Source organism: Nerophis lumbriciformis, linkage group LG01 (genome assembly GCF_033978685.3).
Source record: "Nerophis lumbriciformis linkage group LG01, RoL_Nlum_v2.1, whole genome shotgun sequence".
Lineage (NCBI taxonomy): Eukaryota > Metazoa > Chordata > Actinopteri > Syngnathiformes > Syngnathidae > Nerophis > Nerophis lumbriciformis.
In genome coordinates, this window is record NC_084548.2 from 8,960,001 (window position 1) to 8,977,333 (window position 17,333).

Genomic DNA, 17,333 nt, shown 5'->3' on the forward strand with positions numbered 1-17,333 from the left:
GTTCTGATTTCGCGCACCAGCCGAAAAACAATAGCCAATTAAAAGATTCCGTCTATCATCACACTGTACCTTCAATCAAAATTATTAAAAGGGAACAGCACTGAAGCCGCCTAAATAAACATCCAATTCTGAATTAGTTGATCAATATTACATACCCAGAAGTCCTATTTGTAAATGTTACCTCTTTAAATCATGAATGCATATCCTCTGGAAATATGACGCATAATTAGGTTTGGTTGTTATCATCAGTCATCAACAATTGAGAACAGAGAAATTGATATTGGAACGGTGTAGGTCTGACTTGGTAGGATATGGACAGCAAGTAGTGGGCAGAGAGAGAGAGAGAGAGAGAGAGAGAGAGAGAGAGAGAGAGAGAGAGAGAGAGAGAGAGAGAGAGAGAGAGAGAGAGAGATCAGAAGGCATAAGAAAAAGTATCTACATTTGATTGTTTACATTTGGTTATTAACAATCCGGGGAGGGTGTTAGTTTAGGGTTGTAGTTGCCTGGAGGTGAACTTTTATTGCGGTTTTGAAGGAGAATAGAGATGCACTTTCTTTTATACCTGTTGGGAGCGCATTCCACATTTATGTGGCATAGAAAGAGAATGAGTTAAGACCTTTGTTAGTTCGGAATCTGGGTTTAACGTGGTTAGTGGAGCTCCTCCTGGTGTTGTGGTTATGGCGGTCATTTACATTAAGGAAGTAGTTTGACATATACTTCGATATCAGGGAGGTGTAGCGGATTTTATAGACTAGGCTCAGTGCAAGTTGTTTTACTCTGTCCTCCACCCTGAGCCAGCCCACTTTGGAGAAGTGGGTAGGAGTGAGGTGTGATCTGGGGTGGAGGTCTAGAAGTAATCGGACGAGCTTGTTCTGGGATGTTTGGAGTTTAGATTTGAGGGTTTTGGAGGTGCGAGGGTACCAGGAGGTGCATGTGTAATCGAAAAAGGGTTGAATGAGAGTTCCCGCCAGAATCCTCATGGTGCTTTTGTTGACCAGAGAGGAGATTCTATAGAGAAATCTCGTTCGTTGGTTGACCTTTTTGATTATCTTGGTTGCCATTTTATCACAGGAAAGATTAGCCTCTAAAATGGAACCTAGGTAGGTGCCCTCATCTTTCCTGGTGATAACAATGTCATCCACTTTTATAGTGAAGTCATTGACTTTCTTAAGGTCGATGTGGGACCAAATAGGATGGATTCTGTTTTACCCAAGTGTATGGATAGCTTGTTGTCAGCGAGCCAGGTGCATGTTCCACAGAGTTCAGCACTGAGGATTTTCTCCACCTGTGACTTGTCCTTGTCTGATACCAGCAAGGCTGAGTCATCCGCAAACAAGAACAATTCACAGTCGCATGCCAATGACAAGTCGTTTATGTACATTAGGAACAGTAAAGGCCCCAATACACTGCCTTGGGGGATTCCACAGCTCACTGAGAGTGGGGGACACGGTGCCGTTCACCTCTACCACCTGCTCCCTCCCCTCCAAGTAAGTTTGCATCTAGCTCGATGAGGTTTTGTTGCAGACTGAAATAAAATGGAGTCGTGTATGAAAGCGTCCTCAGCGTCCTCACTAACATGCCATGATGTCAGAGTTAAGGACTACATGCCTACAGTGACCAAAGAATGGCAAAGTTTTGGCCCACCGAAGCCATTTGATTTGGCCACCCAGCGTAGTATGTGCTATGGAGGCAGTGCTTTTCTCGCTTTTGGACCCTAAAAGACGTTTTAAAGCCAGAGCCGAATAAAAGAAACACACAGACAGACGTAGCAATTAACCGTTGACTGCAACGTTACGTTCATTTTCAATTTTATCATTTGATTGATTGATGTATTGACTATCGGCCAAGTCCTACAATTGTATTATATTTTTTTAATTTGTAATGCTTTTTAATGCCATTTAAGGCCTTAATTTTCGCAAAATCCATTTCATGACGTTTAATGCTTTTTAATGCCCCGTGAAAACCCTGCTAGAACGGACTAAATAGAACTGCTCCTATTGGCTTGTATGGTAGGTACTGTGTGTCATTAGACATCACTGGATTATGGTCAATCTGTACTATTCCATTGTCTCATTTAGGTTTTTTCATTGTTTAAGACTCAAAGCTTTATGCTCCATTGTAAATCTAAGTCTTTTTTTTCCTGATTACCCTCACTGATTCGTTTTTTTCCCTCGGAAGTGTGTCTTGCATGAAAATGTCCAAAAATGCCATCAAATATCTTGCTGTGACTATTTTTAGTTGGATATTTTGTACTGTATGTCCACATGCATGTATTTTTTCTCTCCGTTTCACTTTTAAAGGGGAACATTATCACAATTTCAGAATGGTTAAAACTATTAAAAATCAGTTCTCAGTGGCTTATTTTATTTTTCGAAGTTTTTTTCAAAATTTTACCCATCACGCAATATCCCTAAAAAAAGCTTCAAAGTGCCTGATTTTAACCATCGTTATATACACCCGTCCATTTTCCCGTGACGTCACATAGTGAAGCCAACACAAACAAACATGGCGGAAAGAACAGCAAGCTATAGCGACATTAGCTCGGATTCAGACTCGGATTTCAGCGGCTTAAGCGATTCAACAGATTACGCATGTATTGAAACGGATGGTTGTAGTGTGGAGGCAGGTAGCGAAAACGAAATTGAAGAAGAAACTGAAGCTATTGAGCCATATCGGTTTGAACCGTATGCAAGCGAAACCGACGAAAACGACACGACAGCCAGCGACACGGGAGAAAGCGAGGACGAATTCGGCGATCGCCTTCTGACCAACGATTGGTATGTGTTTGTTTGGCATTAAAGGAAACTAACAACTATGAACTAGGTTTACAGCATATGAAATACATTTGGCAACAACATGCACTTTGAGAGTGCAGACAGCCCAATTTTCATCAATTAATATATTCTGTAGACATACCCTCATCCGCGCTCTTTTCCTGAAAGCTGATCTGTCCAGTTTTGGAGTTGATGTCAGCAGGCCAGGGAAGCTAGGGTCGATAGGGGGTTTAGCTCGCTCGTCTGCGGGAACAAACTGCCGCCATTGCTTGCCGTGCTACCGAGGACCTTTGTCCCTGAATTGCTCACACACTCCGGCAGATTCAACGGGGGTCTGGCGGAAGATTTCTTTGACTTTATCGTTGGAAATGCATCTGCTTTGAGTGTCGCAGGATATCCACACATTCTTGCCATCTCTGTCGTAGCATAGCTTTCGTCGGTAAAGTGTGCGGAACAAACGTCCAATTTCTTGCCACTTTCGCATCTTTGGGCCACTGGTGCAACTTGAATCCGTCCCTGTTCGTGTTGTTACACCCTCCGACAACACACCGACGAGGCATGATGTCTCCAAGGTACGGAAAACAGTCGAAAAAACGGAAAATAACAGAGCTGATTTGACTCGGTGTTTGAGAAAATGGCGGATTGCTTCCCGTTGTGACGTCATCGCTCCGAGAGCGAATATTAGAAAGGCGTTTAATTCGCCAAAATTCACCCATTTAGAGTTCGGAAATCGATTAAAAAAATATATGGTCTTTTTTCTGCAACATCAAGGTATATATTGACGCTTACATAGGTCTGGTGATAATGTTTCCCTTTAAAAGCTTTCCCAGAAACAGGTTGCCTAACCGTAAGACTAACCTGAGAAATACATTTGTGGAAAAACCTCAATAACATTAATGACTAATTGAGAAAAAAATATTCAGACATCACTCAAACTTGAATGGATAAAACGTTAACATGGAAGTAAAACAAGAGAAGAAGAATGCAGATCGTGGAACTCTTCATGCATGTACAAACATCCTCCAACTGACTGATACTGCATGTATCTTAAAAGGTTGTTTTATTTTTATCTCAAGAACAGACAATTTAACATATTTTTCGCTCATACCCTGCATCCAGGTGGAGTCGTACTGCTCCGTGCGGATGACATGACGGTTGCCAAGACTACGGAAGAAGGCAGAGTCCCTGCTCATGAAGTCCGAGGTAATGCCAGCATACAGCTCTCCGTCTGCACAACATAAAAGACCGGTTTGAAATCAATCATAAATATGGAGTTGTGGTTTGAGGGGTCAACTTACCCACAACTGCAGATGCTGTTTTCTGAAAGGGGTCGTAGGGACATTTTCCCTTCCCACACTCGGTCTGGCTGTAGGAGAGGGTCTGGTGTCCTGACTGGGTGCCAAAACAGAGACAGGTCCAATTTAGAATGAAACAATCAATGAATGTGAGGTTCTTTCTGCAGTCGGCGGATCTGTTTTTTTACTGATTGATATACCACACACACAAACTCCCATATGGCAAATTGAGGGTAATCAGGCTGAAGTGGAGGGATTTGAAAATGTGTTAAGTCCAGTCTTAAACCCACCAGCACCACCAGTTCCTCTAAGCACTACGTCTGAACACCTGCTCTGATCTTGCATTGCCTTTCATGGGATTAGCGGTTCCATGACGTTCACGCACACGCACACACACACACACACACCCAAATGACCTGGCAACCTAAAGAAAATCACAGACAAGAATGTGCATATTAGGGGTGTTCCGCTTAAAAGTTTTTTTTTTACTTCCAACACGAGATGCCGATATTGCAGCCTTGAGTATTGGCCGATACCAAGATTGAGCCGATACAATCTCAGCACGAATTATACATATTTTTATTTTGGTAGCGTAGAATGTTAGAATGATCGAACGAAATTACTCAACCAAAGAACGATGGTAGGTATGAAAAACACAAAGCTATTTATTATTAACCCTCTGGAATGGAATTATGCTGTCTTTAACTAAACTGAAGGTTTTTTTTGGGGCGACACCCAGTGACCATAATAATTCATTCAGTTACGTTTGTTACTGGATACTTTCTAACAGCTTCTGCCTTGGGAGACTTTGTACCTGTAAGTAATATGCAACTATAACTAGAGATGTCCGATAATGGCTTTTTTGCCGATATCCGATATTGTCCAACTCTTAATTACCGATTCCGATATTAACCGATAACGATATATACAGTCGTGGAATTAACACATTATTATGCCTAATTTTGTTGTGATGCCCCGCTGGATGCATTAAACAATGTAACAAGGTTTTCCAAAATAAATAAACTCAAGTTATGGAAAAAAAATGCCAACATGGCACTGCCATATTTATTATTGAAGTCACAAAGTGCATTATTTTTTTTAACATGCCTCAAAACAGCAGCTTGGAATCTGGTGAGGTGGGGGGGGCGTGTATAGTGTAGTGGGGGGTGTATATTGTAGCGTCCCGGAAGAGTTAGTGCTTCAAGGGGTTCTGGGTATTTGTTCTGTTGTGTTTATGTTGTGTTACGGTGCGGATGTTCTCCCGAAATGTGTTTGTCATTCTTGTTTGGTGTGGGTTCACAGTGTGGCGCATATTTGTAACAGTGTTAAAGTTGCTTATACGGCCACCCTCAGTGTGACCTGTATGGCTGTTGACCAAGTATGCCTTGCATTCACTTGTGTGTGTGAAAAGCCGTAGATATTATGTGACTGGGCCGGCACGCAAAGGCAGTGCCTTTAAGGTTTATTGGCGCTCTGTTTTTCTCCCTACGTCCGTGTACACAGCGGCGTTTTAAAAAGACATACATTTTACTTTTTGAAACCGATACCGATAATTTTGAAACCGATACCGATAATTTTGAAACCGATACCGATAATTTTGAAACAGATACCGATAATTTCCGATAATACATTTTAAAGCATTTATCGGCCGATAATATCGGCTGTCCAATATTATCGGACATCCCTAATTACAACAATTTTACACTATTTCATATTGACGAAGTCAGAGTTAGGGCCTCAATTACAGTACCTATGTCTAGCTTGTGTGCTTAGCAGTTGTGTAACTGCTACTGTAGCCAACCACGTTAACCTTTCGTAAATGACTTCACTGAATTACAAGAAAAGACCATCCTTATGTCATCTAGAAAGACATTTAGATATTGACTGGCTGTTGAGCTTTGCACAAGTAAATGCGCTACTGGACTACTTGTATCGAAGCCCTGATATCTGAGATTGCATATGCAAATCAAGATCATTCGATACCCGTTTTTCTTTTGGATGATATTGGATCAATATCTGATATCATTATCACCCCTAGAGCTAGTGCACATTGATCAAAAAAGGAACCTAAACCTTATATGAATACATAACGACACCCATGCTTTGTGTGTGAACTATAAAATGCTAGCATAACCTTAGAAAACCAGGAGTAAAGGATGATGTTTATTTTGCAAATTTCAAGTATAATGCTGGGCAAATTGTTTATTTAGCAGATAGTTGAGACAGGATGATCTCTGGTGTATATATATGTATAAGGGCCTGGGGGCAGACTCTACATTCACTCTTGCTGATAGGCCTGTGCATAGGGGCCATGCCTGGGAGTCAGAACACACACACACTCAATGATGGGTGGGCTCACTTGTACAGGGGTCAGCTTGTTTACATAGAGCTGGGTGCGCAGTATCACAGTATCCACTAAAATGGAACCCATTCTTACGAGAATTCAGTTGGAAATGTGATGCACTGCAATTAGTAGAACGCCAACTTAATTTCAAGGCTACTTTTACATGATTAATTATATGGAAATTAAAATACCCTGACTACCGGCTTTGAAAACACAAATGTATGCTTTGGCGGAGGTCTGTGCACAACTAGTGATATTATATTGTACATTATATATGGTGGACATTAGTTTAGTTTAGTCTTTATTTGAAGGGACAATGCACAGAAACATTAAGCTCAAAGACAGATATGTTCTGTACCAGATTATAGCTAAATAGCTCATTTCCATCTGGCTACCAAAATTAAAGGGATACAAAAATCATGCAATAAAATTATGAGAATAAAATCATACTATGCATGTAATCAAATTAAGAAAAGTCATAAAATGCCCTTTCATGGACACATACTTAAAGGGGAACATTATCACAATTTCAGAAGGATTAAAACCATTAAAAATCAGTTCCCAGTGGCTTATTATATTTTTCGAAGTTTTTTTCAAAATTTTACCCACCACGCAATATCCCTAAAAAAAGCTTCAAAGTGCCTGATTTTAACCATCGTTATAAACACCCGTCCATTTTCCTGTGACGTCACGTAGTGAAGCCAACACAAACAAACATGGCGGAAAGAACAGCAAGCTATAGCGACATTAGCTCGGATTCAGACTCGGATTTCAGCGGCTTAAGCGATTCAACAGATTACGCATGTATTGAAACGGATGGTTGTAGTGTGGAGGCAGGTAGCGAAAACGAAATTGAAGAAGAAACTGAAGCTATTGAGCCATATCGGTTTGAACCGTATGCAAGCGAAACCGACGAAAACGACACGACAGCCAGCGACACGGGAGAAAGCGAGGACGAATTCGACGATCGCCTTCCAACCAACGATTGGTATGTGTTTGTTTGGCATTAAAGGAAACTAACAACTATGAACTAGGTTTACAGCATATGAAATACATTTGGCAACAACATGCACTTTGAGAGTGCAGACAGCCCAATTTTCATCTATTAACATATTCTGTAGACATACCCTCATCCGCGCTCTTTTCCTGAAAGCTGATCTGTCCAGTTTTGGAGTTGATGTCAGCAGGCCAGGGAAGCTAGGGTCGATAGCTCGCTCATCTGCGGGAACAAACTGCCGCCATTGCTTGCCGTGCTACCGAGGTCCTTTGTCCCTGAATTGCTCACACACTCCGGCAGATTCAATGGGGGTCTGGCGGCAGATTTCTTTGACTTTATCGTTGGAAATGCATCTGCTTTGAGTGTCGCAGGATATCCACACATTCTTGCCATCTCTGTCGTAGCATAGCTTTCGTCGGTAAAGTGTGCGGAACAAACGTCCGATTTCTTGCCACTTTCGCATCTTTGGGCCACTGGTGCAACTTGAATCCGTCCCTGTTCGTGTTGTTACACCCTCCGACAACCCACCGACGAGGCATGATGTCTCCAAGGTACGGAAAACAGTCGAAAAAACGGAAAATAACAGAGCTGATTTGACTCGGTGTTTGAGAAAATGGCGGATTGCTTCCCGATGTGACGTCACGTTGTGACGTCATCGCTCCGAGAGCGAATATTAGAAAGGCGTTTAATTCGCCAAAATTCACCCATTTAGAGTTCGGAAATCGGTTAAAAAAATATATGGTCTTTTTTCTGCAACATCAAGGTATATATTGACGCTTACATAGGTCTGGTGATAATGTTCCCCTTTAATATACAATACAACCACACCTCATTTACATCATCACACAAAGACAATACATGATTTTAACAGACACACCACAAAAATGCTCTCATGGATAAATATAATACACATTAAGTTGATGTGTCAAACATTGTGCCCACCTTAGTGACCGTGTGAGCAGCTTTGATTGCTCCAAAGCCACTTTTTAACTTCAATTGTGAAAGAAGAGTAATCTGTTAGACTTTTCAAGTTTGTTGTGAGGTGGTTCCATTCCTTTATCGCTTTATATGAAAAGGCTGATTGTGGCAAAAGATGTTTTACATCTGGGTACGCGCCACTGCCCCCTGGTGGAGGCTCGTGTGTTTCTAGTTGTCACAGCAGATGTAAACTGGACAAAGTGCTTAAGTGGCGCTGGTGCAGTGTTATTTAGGATTCGATGGGCCATTCGTAATGATGCTAATCTTTGAATGTTAGGTAGGTTTAGGTAAAGAGAGCCTGCTGACCAACAGCATCTCTGTCTGGACTGGAGTCTGCAATGCCTCAGACTGGAAGTCTCTCCAGAGAGTGGTGAGGACGGCGGAAAAGATCATCAGGACTCCTCTTCCTCCTATCCAGGAAATCGCAAAAAGCCGCTGCCTGACCAGGTCTCAGAAAATCCGCAAAGACTCCTCCCACCCCCACCAAGGACTGTTTTCACTGCTGGACTCTAGAAAGAGGTTCCGCAGCCTCCGAAGCAGAACCTCCAGGTTCTGTAACAGCTTCTTCCCTCAGGCCATAAAACCCTAAACGCATCATAATTAAATTATCCCCTCAACTCCCCCCAAAATGGATTAACTCGCTGGAATAAAAAAGACAATATAACATACATCCATAAACGTGGATGCATGTGGAAAAGTGCAATATATTTATCTGTACAGTAATCTATTTATTTATTTATATATATTTATATTTATTTATTTTATATATATATTATTTATATATATTTATTTATTTATATATGCACCTTATTGCTTTTTATCCTCCAGACCACAGAACACTTTTTCACTTTGTATCAGTCCATCTTAGATGAGCTCAGGCCCAGCGAAGCCGACAGCGTTTCTGGGTGTTGTTGATAAACGGGTTTCGCCTTGCATAGGAGAGTTTTAACTTGCACTTACAGATGTAGCGACCAACTGTAGTTACTGACAGTGGGTTTCTGAAGTGTTCCTGAGCCCACGTGGTGATATCCTTTACACACTGATGTCGCTTGTTGATGCAGTACAGCCTGAGGGATCGAAGGTCACGGGCTTAGCTGCTTACGTGCAGTGATTTCTCCAGATTATCTGAACCCTTTGATGATATTACGGACCGTAGATGGTGAAATCCCTAAATTCCTTGCAATAGCTGGTTGAGAAAGGTTTTTCTTAAACTGTTCAACAATTTGCTCACGCGTTTGTTGAAAAAGTGGTGACCCTCGCCCCATCCTTGTTTGTGAATGACTGAGCATTTCATGGAATCTACTTTTATACCCGATCATGGCACCCACCTGTTCCCAATTAGCCTGCACACCTGTGGGATGTTCCAAATAAGTGTTTGATGAGCATTCCTCAACTTTATCAGTATTTATTGCCACCTTTCCCAACTTCTTTGTCACGTGTTGCTGGCATCAAATTCTAAAGTTAATGATTATTGGCAAAAAAAAAAAAAGTTTATCAGTTTGAACATCAAATATGTTGTCTTTGTAGCATATTCAACTGAATATGGGTTGAAAATGATTTGCCAATCATTGTATTCCGTTTATATTTACATCTAACACAATTTCCCAACTCATATGGAAACGGGGTTTGTAAATGAAAGTATGGTTTTTTTTTTAGTTACACACATATCAGCATGTAGTGTTTGTTTAATGAAATGCATTTAAACATTGTGTGTAGTATAGTATATCATAATATTATCGCCATCTTAGGCACAATATTGTGATGTCATCATATCGATAGCTACTACAGTATGTGATTCTTACCACTAAAAATAACAGAAGAAAATATTCTGTCTTAGGGGGACAATGGATAGATGGCATTATTGTTAGGAAACAACTATAGTCTGTGTGTGTTTGTGTGCAATAGTACCTGTTGGAAGATGCTGATGGCAATGAAAGCACACCTGGGGTTGAAGGCCCCAGTACCGCACACGTATAGGTGAGTCTGGTTAAAAGGTTGCAGCACTCGCAGGAAGTTTGCACACTCGGTCTGGAGAGGGGAAGAAAGAGTGAGACATCGACTTTGCGTGTTTCTGGTTTATCACAAACAGTCAAGAGCTATTATTCAGTAAAATTGTTGACCTCCTACAGCCAGAAATAAACTTTTTTTGGGGGGGCAAGTGGACATTTTGTTATCAAAATATTACATGATCATCAAATAACATGTGTTTCTCATAAGAATGCGTTAGATAACAATACAGGTTCCTGTTTCAATTCACAAGAACCTGGGGGCTCCAAAGTGAGGAGGTGCATCACCTGTTTTTAATTCCCTATTGTGAGTGTTGTTTTTCTTCCTCATTTAAAACTTTAGATATTCTGAATTTTGATTAAGTGAGGGTAAAAAAGTGCAGAGGCTGAAATAATAACGCAAGCGGCTTTTGCCACTGACTCATATCGGCACTGAAGTGTGTAAAAAGCAACAGTAAGTAATAAAGATTTATCAAGCGTTCTTATGTGTTTGTGTGTGCTGAATCACCTCTGGATCCTTTCCAGCCATGAGACATTCTTGGATGCGGTCCCGACTGGCAGGCCAATGCAACTGGAAAGAGCAAGAAAAAGATTTAACGACCGCTTTCATTGCTCACTTTACATTTGAGATAAGAGGCCCCGAGCACTGGCAGGTGCTTTATAAAAAGGGAGGAGGGTCAGCGTAAGAGGAACAGTAATCTAGAAGAAAGAGGTCGGGAGGAGAAGATGCAGGGCAGAGAGCCAACAGCAGCGACGACCCATTCATTCGGCTTTGCTGACTAATTGGCTCGTTACGATTACTTGCTTCAAGTATCTGAATCAACACTTCAACGTGTGCATTAATGACTACATTACTTCTCTAATTACAACATTTTAATTGTGTGCTTTGCTTATGTACAGTACACGGACTGACTGACCACCTGCGCAATCCAGTGACAGGCAAGGCGGGAGATGCATGAGAAATGTTGCTTTTACTATGAAGCCACGTTGATGTAACACCTGGCTTGGCATTGTCTTGCTGAAATAAGCAGGGGCGTCCATGGTAACGTTGCTTGGATGGCAACATATGTTGCTCCAAAACCTGTATGTACCTTTCAGCATTAATGGCGCCTTCACAGATGTGTAAGTTACCCATGTCTTGGGCACTAATACACCCCCATACCATCACAGATGCTGGCTTTTCAACTTTGCGCCTATAACAGGGGTCGGCAACCCAAAATGTTGAAAGAGCCATATTGGACCAAAAATACAAAAACACATTTGTCTGGAGCCGCAAAAAATTAAAAGCCATATTACATACAGATAGTTTGTCATGAGATATCAATTGAATTAAGAGGACTTAAAGGAAACTAAATGACCTCAAATGTAGCTACAAATGAGGCATAATGATGCAATATGTACATATAGCTAGCCTAAATAGCATGTTAGCATCGATTAGCTTGCAGTCATGCAGTGACCAAATATGTCTGATTAGCACTCTAGACATGTCAATAACATCGACAAAACTCACCTTTGTGCATTCATGCACAAAATTAAAAGTTTGGTGGACAAAATGAGACAGAAAAAGGATAAAACACGTCCTAGGAAGTCGGAGAAAGTTATATATGTAAACAAACTAAGGTGAGTTCAAGGACCGCCAAAATTAGTAGGACAAAACGGTGCTGCCAAATACTCGAATCAGTGAAGCATGTTTAATACAAACAGTGTGATTTATAACAATTAGGGAGGTTTGTGTCATGTTTGTCCTCCTACAGAAAACATACTAAAACAAAACAAAAAAATTTCCCCCTCATCTTTTTCCATTTTTCATACATTTTTTAAAAAGCTCCAGAGAGCCACTAGGGCGGCGCTAAAGAGCCGCATGCGGCTCTAGAGCCGCGGGTTGCCGACCCCCGGCCTATAACAATCCGAATGGTTCTTTTCCTCTTCGGTCCGGAGGACACGACGTCCGCAGTTTCCAAAAACAATTTGAAATGTGGACTCGTCAGACCACAGAACATTTTTCCACTTTGTATCAGTCCATCTTAGATGAGCTCAGGCCCAGCGAAGCCGACGACGTTTCTGGGTGTTGTTGATAAACGGTTTTCGCCTTGCATAGGCGAGTTTTAACTTGCACTTACAGATGTAGCGACCAACTGTAGTTACTGACAGTGGGTTTCTGAAGTGTTCCTGAGCCCATGTGGTGATATCCTTTACACACTGATGTCGCTTGTTGATGCAGTACAGCCTGAGGGATCGAAGGTCACGGGCTTAGCTGCTTACGTGCAGTGATTTCTCCACATTCTCTGAACCCTTTGATGATATTACGGACCGTAGGTGGTGAAATCCCTAAATCCCTTGCGAACGCTGGTTGAGAAAGGTTTTTCTTAAACTGTTCAACAATTTGCTCACGCATTTGTTGACAAAGTAGTGACCCTCGCCCCATCCTTGTTTGTGAATGACTGAGCATTTCATGGAATCTACTTTTCTACCCAATCATGGCACCCACCTGTTCCCAATTTGCCTGTTCACCTGTGGGATGTTCCAAATAAGTGTTTGATGAGCATTCCTCAACTTTATCAGTATTTATTGCCACCTTTCCCAACTTCTTTGTCACGTGTTGCTGGCATCAAATTCTAAAGTTAATGATTATTTGCAAAAAAAAAAAATGTTTATGAGTTTGAACATCAAATATGTTGTCTTTGTAGCATATTCAACTGAATATGGGTTGAAAATGATTTGCAAATCATTGTATTCCGTTTATATTTACATCTAACACAATTTCCCAACTCATATGGAAACGATGCAGGGCAGAGAGCCAACCCGGTCCCTACAGCAGCGACGACCCATTCATTCGGCTCTGCTGACTAATTGGCTCGTTGCGAGCTGAATCAACACTTCAACGTGTGCATTAATGACTACATTACTTCTCTAATTACAACATTTTAATTGTGTGCTTTGCTTATGTACAGTACACGGACTGACTGACCACCTGCACAATCCAGTGACAGGCAAGGCAGGAGATGCATGAGAAATGTTGCCTTTTCAAATAGAATAATGCTCAGTTTTGTTTGGGTAGGTAAAATAAATTCTTACACAAACTTACTAATTGTGAAAAATATAGACCGTTTTAACACATATGTTCTGTTAAAAGGGAACTGCACTTTTTTGGGGAATTCTGCCTATCGTTCACAATCATTATGAAAGACATGACAACGGATGGATTAAAAAAAAAACATTCTAAATATTAAACGTAAATAAAAGTCAATGGGAGCTCCAGTATTCCACCCATAAAATTCAATAAAAAAACAACAATACCAAGCCTCAAAATGTTTTCATTTCAAATTTTCAAGATTTTTTTAAATTGACCCACATTACAAGCACTTTTTAAATCTCAACAGCAGTAATACTGACAGTCCTAGTTAAGAGAGAATAGCGAGGAGAAGAACCCTGACTGAGCTGTATAAGTAAGCCAAGTGAGATTATATTACTTTGCCACAAGTTTCGAGTTTGAGTCATGTCAGTAATGTTTTTATTGGACATGAAAGAGGCGTAGGGAGTTCAATTTTGTCTGTGTTAGTATATCAAGATCTCATTGAAGCCTGGAAGAAAAAAAAAGTTGGCTAATTTAATGTTTTTGTCTGAAAGCTTCACCATACAGAAGTCTCTGGTTCAGGTTTCCTTACATCGCAACATACTGGTGGGACAAATGAGTATAAAAGAAGAATAAAGTGGAACCGTATATGTCTACATACATGCGCAATTAAAGAATAGTATCATTTTAAAAAAGACAACAGAATATGGGGTTAAAATGTGATGTGTGCAGCCCTTTGAGAAACTTGTGATTTAGGGCTATATAAATAAACATTGATTGATTAATTGATGTCATGACTAGAGATGTCGATGGCCGATAAATGCTTTAAAATGTAATATCGGAAATTATCGGTTTCAAAAAGTAAAATTAATGACTTTTTAAAACGCCGCTGTACACAGACCAGTTGAGTCTCCCAGTAAGCAGCCCCTCCCCTCACCCCTCTCCCACACACAACTAGGGATGTCCCGATCCAGGTTTTTGCACTTCCGATCCGATACCGATATTGTTTTTGCACTTCTGATCCGATACCGATACTGACCGATACCGATACTGACCGATACTGGCCTATCCGAGCATGTATTAAAGTTTAAAGTTATTTAGCCTACTTAGTTGTCAGAATCATGTTGAAAAGGGTTTTAGTACTCTTGATAACAACTAGCCAGCTGAATTAGGGGAGTTTGAATAATACACAATGGTTGGTAACAAGAAACTGACCTGTTTATTCAAGGATAAACACAAAATAGACAAAATTATACATGACAAACAGAAATGGCATCATTGAACTAGGGCTGGGCGATATGGCCTTTTTTTAATATTGCGATATTTTAAGGCCATATTGCGATACACGATATATATCTCGATATTTTGCCTTAGCCTTGAATGAACACTTGATGCATATAATCACAGCAGTATGATGATTCTGTGTGTTTTGATTGATTGATTGAGACTTTTATTAGTAGGTTGCACAGTGAAGTACATATTCCGTACAATTGACCACTAAATGGTAACACCCCAATAAGTTTTTCAACTTGTTTAAGTCGGGGTCCACTGATTCATGATACAGATATATACTATCAGATATATACTATCATCATAATACAGTCATCACACAAGATAATCACATTGAATTATTTACATTTTTTATAATCCAGTGTGAGGAGGGGGGCGCCGGATGTAAGTGTCAAAAAGACAGCCAAAAGAGTTTGATATGAGAATAAATCTAAAGTTAAAATATAGGGTAGAAATGCACCCATTTGCAGGAAATGTAGTCTTGATTTTCAAAATTTTCTTTCAAGGCTTGCATGTCTACATTAAAACATTCTTCTTCATACTGCATTAATATATGCTACTTTTAAACTTTCATGCAGAGAAGGAAATCACAACTGAATAGATCACTAATTTTTTCATACGGTGTTGATGTGGAAATTTTTGCCTCAGCATTTTGATGGTGTGGACGTGTGGCACCGAACGGAGATAAGCGTCTCGACAGACATTACAATATTTGAACAATGATGACGAAAACGGTTTTCTCTGTCGTGTCCGTGTGTCGAAAATTGTTATGCGCTTATTTTTTTATTTGATTTGTGTATGGCATAGATTTGCCGTGCGCAGAGGACGTTTGAGCAGGCGCGCACCTTAGCGACTGCGCTAGCATCACAGCTAACGTTAGCCATGCTGCTACCTCTCTGCTCGGGGAGGACGTATACGTATGTGACGTATGACGTGACAGTATGTGACATATGACGTGACAGTATGTGACATGTGTAAGAAGGTGCGCTCGCTGTCTGTGAGAGGGAGACACAGGAAAGAGTGAGAAGAGCCTGTCGTGTAATGCCAGCAGCTAAAGGCAACTGCGTGAGATTCCACAGACCTGTGGATGTGTTGAAGGTGTGCTGGAAAATACGGAACGGAAATTACAGAGCAGCAGAAAAGTGGAATGCATTATTTAAATCGGTGCGTTGGAAAACACGGACCGGAGTTTTTTTTTAAACTGGATCTGGATCGGCATTTTTCCATGCCTTGCCGATACGCATTTTTTGGCAAATATCGGCGGCCGATCCGATCCAAATATCGGATCGGGACATCCCTACACACAACACAGGAGTTGCCGCACGACTGCAGCATGAGAGGTTTACTGGCGACGCTTGATGACCTCATCAAACCGCCGCGAAGAAGAAGAATGTGTTGTTGCCGGTGCTGTAGCCGTGGCTAACAAGCAAACTCGCTCGGTGACTGACTAACGACACCATGTCTATGGTTTGGGGTTATTTTAAAGTGTCTCTGACGGATAAAAAACTGGCAATTTGCAATGACTGCAAAAAGTTGGTTACGCGAGGAGGAACCAAGACGTCTTCCTTTAATACGAGCAATTTGATTTCCCACCACTTCAAGAATCATAAAGAGATACACGATGAATACTAGCGAAAAATGGATGAAAAGCAAACAGCAAAAAAAAAAAAGTAGTACCAGACAGTTGTCGCTTAAAGACTCCGCCGAGAAAAAACAAAAATACAACAAAAACCACCCCAAGGCGAAAGCCCGCGTTGTGATCAGGGACAACGCACGCAGTATGGCAAAAGCTACGGTGGAGTTTGGTGTGGCTAGTCTGCCCTGCATGGCGCACACTTTGCAGCTCACAGTGAACGGAGGTGCCCTGTCTCAATGCAGCATTTCAGAAGCTCTGGCTGACTGGTAGACCACTTCAAGCACTCACCACTAGCTTGCAGCACATTTGTGTTACTCATACAAATACGTTAGAGCAGGGCAGATTGAGCCCAGTTTATAATTCCCTGTTATACAGTATACCAGGCAGTCTTGCACTAAAGGAGGACTATGTTATTGTTTACTTTATTACTCTAGTATACTCTGGACTGAAGCTGTGTGCCTTCATTGTTTTTGTAGCTGCTGTTTTGAGGCATGTTAAAAAAATAATGCACTTTGTGACTTCAATAATAAATATGGCAGTGCCATGTTGGCATTTTTTCCATAACTTGAGTAGATTTATTTTGGAAAACCTTGTTACATTGTTTAATGCAGGGGTGCTCACACTTTTTCTGCAGGCGAGCTACTTTTCAATTGATCAAGTCGTGGGGATCTACCTCATTCATATATATAATTTATATTTACTTATTTATGAAACATATGTTTTTGTTAACAAGTTAAAGATGTTTAATGATAATACAAGCATGTTTAACACATATAGTTAACATTGTTAATACATTAAAGGTGTTTAATGATAATACAAGCATGTTTAACACATATAGTTAATATTGTTAATAAGTTAAAGGTGTTTAAAGATAATGCAAGCATGTTTAATACATATAGTTAATATTGTTAACAAGTTAAAGGTGTTTAAAGATAATACA

At 40.7% G+C, this 17,333-nt stretch overlaps 1 protein-coding gene and 1 long non-coding RNA gene across 2 annotated transcripts in view; one reads left to right on the forward strand and one right to left on the reverse strand.

Annotated features, from left to right (window-relative positions):
• LOC133615792 (uncharacterized) overlaps nucleotides 1–17,333 on the forward strand; it is a 517,593-nt gene that overhangs the window by 264,030 nt on the left and 236,230 nt on the right. The window lies entirely within an intron of this gene.
• Nucleotides 1–17,333, reverse strand: part of sema3h (sema domain, immunoglobulin domain (Ig), short basic domain, secreted, (semaphorin) 3H) — a 229,400-nt gene that overhangs the window by 90,920 nt on the left and 121,147 nt on the right. The window contains exons 5-8 of the mRNA XM_061974468.1: nucleotides 10,903–10,965; nucleotides 10,297–10,416; nucleotides 4,073–4,166; nucleotides 3,883–4,002 (exon numbers count right to left, since the gene is read on the reverse strand). Coding sequence (XP_061830452.1) covers nucleotides 3,883–4,002; nucleotides 4,073–4,166; nucleotides 10,297–10,416; nucleotides 10,903–10,965 — 397 coding nt within the window. The remainder of the gene's footprint in view (nucleotides 1–3,882; nucleotides 4,003–4,072; nucleotides 4,167–10,296; nucleotides 10,417–10,902; nucleotides 10,966–17,333) is intronic.